The sequence below is a fragment of the Marmota flaviventris genome, chromosome 6, assembly GCF_047511675.1.
Source record: "Marmota flaviventris isolate mMarFla1 chromosome 6, mMarFla1.hap1, whole genome shotgun sequence".
Taxonomy (NCBI): domain Eukaryota; kingdom Metazoa; phylum Chordata; class Mammalia; order Rodentia; family Sciuridae; genus Marmota; species Marmota flaviventris.
Window position 1 is genome coordinate 125,069,464 of NC_092503.1, and position 7,096 is coordinate 125,076,559.

General features: G+C 40.7%; 1 protein-coding gene across 1 annotated transcript; it reads right to left on the bottom strand.

The window, feature by feature from the left end:
• Window positions 1-306: 306 nt before the first annotated feature.
• Window positions 307-1,278, bottom strand: LOC139706141 (olfactory receptor 6N2-like). Its single transcript, XM_071613840.1, has one exon. It carries the CDS (start codon window positions 1,276-1,278, stop codon window positions 307-309), a length of 972 nt encoding a protein of 323 aa, XP_071469941.1.
• Between the last annotated feature and the right edge of the window lie 5,818 nt (window positions 1,279-7,096).

A 7,096-nucleotide genomic window follows, 5' to 3' on the forward strand; every position in this document is an offset into this window, starting at 1 on the left:
TAGTGAATCGCTAATGCAAGCAACTGAGGGAGGACTACAAAATCCTTTCCATTTCATTATGCTAATATCAATGTGAAATTATCAATTTCTTTCCCCTTAAGAACAGTTGACCAATTGAAGGAGCAGGCAGCATATGGACAGTATGCTTTGTAGAAGATTTTTTTTTTCACTTAAAATATGCCACAGATAACTCATACAAGGCAAATAAATAAATTTAATACTTTTTAAAGAGGCTACATGACAAAGAAAATGAGTAAAGAAGGTTTTATTCTGGATAGTCATCCAGCTTTGCTTTCTTCTGGTTACTTATGTGGCCTCATCACCGAGCTGCTTGCTTGCCTGGCAGACTCTTTGGATCCGGGACACCAACACCTTCAGAGATTCCTTGACATCCTTGTTACGGAGTGTATAGATGAGAGGATTGAGAAGTGGGGTGATGACTGAGTAGAAAATAGCCACAATCTTATTGATGTTTGACTCATATTTTACTGCTGGGCGGACATACATGAAGATGAGGGTACCAAAGTAGATGGTTACTACGGAGAGGTGGGCTGTGCAGGTAGAGAAGGCTTTGCGTCGGGCTGCAGCTGAGGCCATACCTAAGATTGTGGCCAGGATTTGGGCATAGGAAGCCATGGTAAAGGCCAGGGCTCCTAGGACAATGACAGTGCTAAAAGCATAGCCCACTGCTTGAATGACATATGTGTCTGTGCAGGAAAGGCGGAAAATCTGATCTGCATCACAGAAGAAGTGGTTGATCTGGTTTGGTGTGCAAAAAGAGATTTGTGCAAGGAGGAAGGAGGGGAACATGGGACAGAGGAATCCCACAAACCAGCAGATCCCAGCCAGGGTCGCACACGTTTGGGGACTGAACAGCAGTGGGTAATGGAGAGGGCGACAAATGGCAGCATAGCGGTCAAAGGCCATGGTGGTGAGGATGAAGAGCTCAGTGGCAGCCAGGGAGAAGAAGAAGTAATATTGAGTGATGCAGCTGGGAACTGAGATGACCCCTTGGACACTTAGAAAGTTGGCCAGCATCTTGGGCACAGTGACTGTGGTATACCAGAGCTCTACTAAGGAGAGGTTGCAGATGAAGAAGTACATGGGAGTGTGGAGGCGCCCATCCAGGGCCACAAGGAGCACAATGATTGCATTTCCTACTAAGGACAAGAGGTAGACCAGGAGGAAGAGGGAGAAGAAGAGCACCTGGAGATGTGGGGAGTTGGAAAATCTCAGGAAAACAAATTCAGTCACCAATGTGCGGTTGCCTTTCTCCATTCAGCCAGTTGAGTCAACTGGACAAGGAAAGGGGAGGGGGTTGTTTGAAGATCTTAGATGTCCTGGGTTATGTGGTTATCTAGTTATCTCTGGCCAACCACTATGGACGTTCAGTCTCTCAATATTCCCTTCTGCTTACTCCTTGGCTACCTCTCAATTTCTAAACAGTGACGAGTACTATATTTCTTAAAAAGTAGAATACTGAATATTCAAGGCCATCTTTCTCCCCTAATTGAAATAGATATGCCACATTTCCCAGGAGTTCCCATAATTCCCAAGAATTAGAGGAGAAGTCTCTGAATCTATGGATCTTTCTAGACTGAGCATGTGACATGCCTTACTTCCACATATAGATTAAATCATATGTTGATATGTTGATGCCAACTTCTTTGGCATAAAATCCCCAGCAATTTATGAATTATCCTGAAATCTCTACATATTGATTACTGTATACCCTTGTGCCCTCTCTGACCCTAAGATTCTTTCACCATCAAGATTGTAGAGGATGTGGAATCTTCCTGTTCTGTTATTCTCCTGTTCTGTCAATGGCCATTGGATCTCTTGAGGTAAAGATGGAGAGTGTGTCTGCCCTTTGTACAGGTTTCAATATGGATGGAATAGAGGCCTTTCAGAGAGACTTCTGGATTTGTATCTCTCAGGCAGAATAGGAAGGATCTTGCTTAGTTAAAGGTAAGAAGAGGAACATGTTTCAAGAGGAGAGGGTAAATTCAGGCTGGAATTCTCAGGTGGGAATTTGGGGATGGATTAGGGTCTTTAAAGGGAAAACAACTATTATTGATGTGAGAGCAAACTCAAAGAGACCAGAAATGCAAACTCAGAGGAAACAGGCTTTTTGGGTTAACATTAACATTGGGAAGGATGGAGATAATAGTGTTGACACTATAAAGTAGGAGTTTTACCCAGATTTCCAATTCTTGATTTTCTTTCTTTGAAGTGCCTCTAAAAATGGAAACATCAAAAGTATTCATCATTAGGAGTTAGGCTTATACGCTACACATCAAAAATCATGGGTAATTGTTCTGACACAATGTAAAGAGAAAAAGTGATACAATGCAAAACCCAATATCTGGTATATATTCTCAAGGTGTCAGATTATTGTAAGATTACCAGTCACTTTAAATGTAGGTTTCTGTGTCCAAATATCTTATAATAAAGACATTTTAATATCATCAGAGACTATTTTAATTAAACTATTTATTTTGATGTCAGAGATTTGTTGTTAACAGAGAAAAGACTAGAGAAATTGTCAAGTGTTAAAAAACAAGTATCATCTGAAATTTTCATATTCAGTGTCTGGCAATGTTTATATTTGGAGTGTTTATTTAAGGCTACTTAATTTGAATGCATGCATTTAAACATGCTTATATCCACACAGAAATGCACACTTGAAGCCATAAAAAGACATTACCTTAATTGCTCATTTTCTTTCAATTCTCCTTTCACCAATTTGGTGAGGGCTTCAGCCAGTTTCCCTTGTTTAGTAGTCCTTTGTAGACCCTGCAAATATGGCCTCACCCTGTATGTCCATAAAAATGTAACTTTAGGTTTACTAGTGGGATTTTTTTCTCGTTTTCCCAAAGCTCATTCTAAATTCACATTTCCTGAGCAATCTGCCCACTCCTGGCATTGGTTGCTAAGTGTTATGTTAGTAGAAACAAAACTCCAGACCCCAGCCTCCACCTTCTCCAGACCCCAAGTGTTTAAGAGGGGAATTGAGAGGAGAGAACTTGGTTATGCTTATGAGGAAGGCAAGGTTTGTGAAGACAGGCTGTCCCTTCTACTGACCTTCCAAAGGGGTAAGAGAATTAATTTTCAATTTTTCTTCCCAGCCAGAGAAAAGGGGAGTCTGTGGAGAGAGGAGGCTTGATTTCTGGTTTCTTACCTGGATTCAGCCACTGGGCTTGCTTACCAGCAGTATCTAACAAGAAAGGAGCCATATGGGAGATGATGTCATGGGACCTTAAGGCAGAGAAGAAAGAGACAGGCCCTGATTCCTTGAATTACTGCTTTTTCGGGGTCTGAAAGGTTATAGAAGATGAATTCTATCTACGGGGATAGGCCAAAATTAGGGTCAGGAAGGGTAGATGAGTTCAGGGCTGTGCTAGATTTTAGATCAAAGAGTACAAGCATTAGGAATTTGGTACAAGGCCTGTAGCTGAGACTTAATTGGAAGATGAAGATGAGTAGGTGGCCAAGACTATGGGAGCTGGTTACCACTGTCTAAGTGAATCATTCCAAGAGCTAAAGCAGAAGCTGCCATCAGCAGAGAAGAGATGCAGCTTTACCAATACTTTGTTCCTGTGCCCCCTCACTCCCAGCACCAGGCGGGTGTGGGGAGCTGGTAGGAGAGGTCAATTCTGTCCTATGTACTTCAGCTGCTAGTGCTGGCTGTTGACTGGGGTTATTAAAAAAAAAAAGGAAATTTAAAGTAAAAATTGTGATTGAAACTTAAAAATAAACAGGTCTTTGTGTGCAAAATTATACCTTAACAAAAAGAGGAAAAGGACAGCTCTATTAACAGTTTTAATACTTTTGAACTAAAGGTGACTCACAAATGAGGGAATCTGACTGAGGATCATTAAGGAAATCAGCTATCCAATAGATAGAGAGGGAACAAGCAGAGTGTAGCTTATGCCAGTTATTACAAACATAAAACTGTTTCAAATTTACAACCCATACCTTGAAATGCCTTAATAAAAAAAAACCTACATATTTTTACACACACACACACACACACACACACACACACATTCTGATGCACATTTAACATTCAGCAAACATAATTGTCAAAGGCAGCTTTTCTTGTTCTTCATAGAACCAACAGGATCCTTCCAGCCTCAGTGCCTTTGGTTTGTAAAATAGCAACCATCCTTCTTGATTTATTTAAGAAGACTTAACCAGCTGTCCTAATGCAATGACCTGTATATTCTGGTGTTTACAGAGGGCTATGGAGCTTGTTAGATTGGCAATTGGACCTACAAGTTCTAAGCCAAACACTTCATCTAAATTGAGTGGCCTGAAGCCCAGAGAGGAAATAAGGAGGTGGCTTTTTGAGTCATTCAAGTGGTGTGTACTAACGTGAGAGCTGGAGCCCTCTGTTCTTTTGGTCCCCAGGTTTATCTGTTGGCTTGTATTTTTAATCATATCTTTAATTCTCACGTGAATGATTTTGTCTTTCCTATGGGACTGGGAAATTTTCTCAGCATCCATGTCTCACAAGACCCTTCTTTTTCCAGGGACAGGTTCTCAGCATGCTGCCAGACTCAGGATGGGAGGAATAGATTTGTGCCTGACACTTTTACTTTTTTCCCCAATTATACTTTTTCCCTTCCATATATTTTTTTTTTCTCCTTTTTAATGATACTGCTGGCCAGTGATTGGTACAGACATAGAATGGGTGAGGTCAGGTGGTTTTACAGGGAACAACCCAAAATTCACCTCTAACCATTGAGTTAACTCACATAGAGAATTCTGTGGATGGCGAGAAAATGTGAAAGAAAGTTAAATTGTTCATTTTTCTCCCACCAAACTATGGCTTAATCTTTACCTTATATTGCTCAACAGTGGTTGCTTTCATGTGTATCTCTTCTAATTTGACTTTCTTCACAGTTTTGCAAAGAAAAGTGACATAATCAATTGTTTTCTCAGAGATATCTTAAAGTTCATTTTAAATAAAATTATATATTTACCTGGTTTAAAAATGAAATAGTAAATGAAAGTACAAAATAAAAAGTAAACTATTTTGACACTTCTCAAGAAGTTTCAGAGGGAAACTTGAATGAGAGAAAAAGTGAATTCTCTAACGTGAGAGAGTTGAAAGTGCAATTCCTTAATTACTAGCTCAGATTCTAGGCATGAATATTACAGTGCAAGTGACGATAAGTACAACTTCCTGTTGGAGAATGGACAGGGTGGGGCAAAAGGACTTTCTGAGTATAATTCAGCCCTTTCCCTCACCTCAGCAACTGATGGAGGATTTTTTCTTTCTCATTAAACCTCACATTTTTTCTAGATAGGGGAAGAAGTACTCCAAACTCCTCTTCAGTTCAGTGAAGCTCCAAATATCCTTTGAAAGCATCCTATTTTTTCTGTGCTTCAGTTGGCTCTCTCTCTTCCTCCCTCCCTTCTAAAATAGGGATAGCTCAAAATAGTTCTGAGCTGTTGGAGGGACTATCTGGCTCACCTTCATTAATTATACTCCACCTTTATGTTTCTAATCTGTTTTGAATGATCAAGGACAGGCTTTAGGCAGAGGTCAGGAATGGAGAGGTTAATACTCACCAATGATGAGAATGAGCCCAGAATGATGCTCAGCTGGTTTAAAAGGAAAGGGCACAGTTTTTGCCTTAGAAAAACAGTGAGAAAGATCAACTGAGGAAGAAAGTCTGGAGAGATGTTCCAAGTGCCCCTCTTTTGGAACTATATTCAGCCTAGATGTTAGGGGCTCCTTGAGGCTGTGAATCTTCAGAAAATTCTTCCAGTTTATTTTCATTTATCAAGCCTTCAAGCTCTGGGATGGTTGCCCTGGGTGTGGATTGTTAATTGTGTGAGACTCTTCTCGGGGGAATGTCCCTCCCAAGACCCAGGCACACAGAGGTGGCACACAGAGATGATTGTCAGAAACTTGGCAGACAAACACCTTCCTCAGGGGCAAAGAGCCCTGTCAGGGCAGGCTGCCCCCTGGAGAGGGACCACGTCTATCTGTCCTTGTGGGGAGCAGGCTGATTGGGCCAAGTTCTTCTCTCCTGCTTTATGAAATGTCAGCACTGAGACTACAGGTTCTTGAATTCCGTAAGATGTTATGTTCTTCAACCACATCCACTGAACAAGCCCACCCCACACAGGGTCTTGTAGTTTCAGGATCTTCTGCTGCAATAACTAATGACCTTTATTAACGAGAAGTGCATCTGATACTTCTTTTGGTGTTGAAAACAAATATTTTCTCTTAGGCATTAGGCAAAACATTCCTTTGTGGGGATAAAGACAGTCAGGAAGGCATGGAAAAATCAGCAGCCATTTCCCTGAGCCCCTGAAGGAGGAAATCCTTCTTGCAGATCTGTGATAGGAACAGAAGACCCCCCACCAAGTCTGAAGAAGGATCATTACAGTAAATGTTATATTATTTACTCTAAGATAATACTTCTTCTTTTTATCTTTTTTCTTTTTTTTAGTATTTATTTATTTTTTTTTGCTTTTATTTTTTTTTTAATTTTTTATTGTTGGTTGTTCAAAACATTACAAATTTCTTGACATATTCCACACTTTGATTCAAGTGGGTTATGAACTCCCACCTTCACCGCATACACAGATTGCAGAATCACATCAGTTACACATCCATTGATTTACATATTGCCATACTAGTGTCTGTTGTGCTCCGCTGCCTTTCCCATCCTACACCCTCCCCCCTCCCCACCTCTCCCCTTCCCTCCCCTCCTCTCTCTCTACCCCCTCCACTGTATAACCCTGAGGGTCTCCTTCCATTTCCATGCAATTTCCCTTCTCTCTCCCTTTCCCTCCCACCTCTCATCCCTGTTAAATGTTAATCTTCTTCTCCTGCTCTTTGTCCTACTCTGATCTTAGTTACTCTCCTTATATCAAAGAAGACATTTGGCATTTGTTTTTTAGGGATTGGCTAGCTTCACTTAGCATAATCTGCTCTAATGCCACCCATTTCCCTGCAAATTCTATGATTTTGTCATTTTTTAATGCAGAGTAATACTCCATTGTGTATAAATGCCACATTTTTTTTATCCATTCGTCTATTGAAGGGCATCTAGGTTGGTTCCACAGTCTTGCT

What these genes read in the sequence shown, in the direction of transcription:
- LOC139706141 (XM_071613840.1), bottom strand. Translation starts at nt 1,278, where the DNA reads ATGGAGAAAGGCAACCGCACATTGGTGACTGAATTTGTTTTCCTGAGA.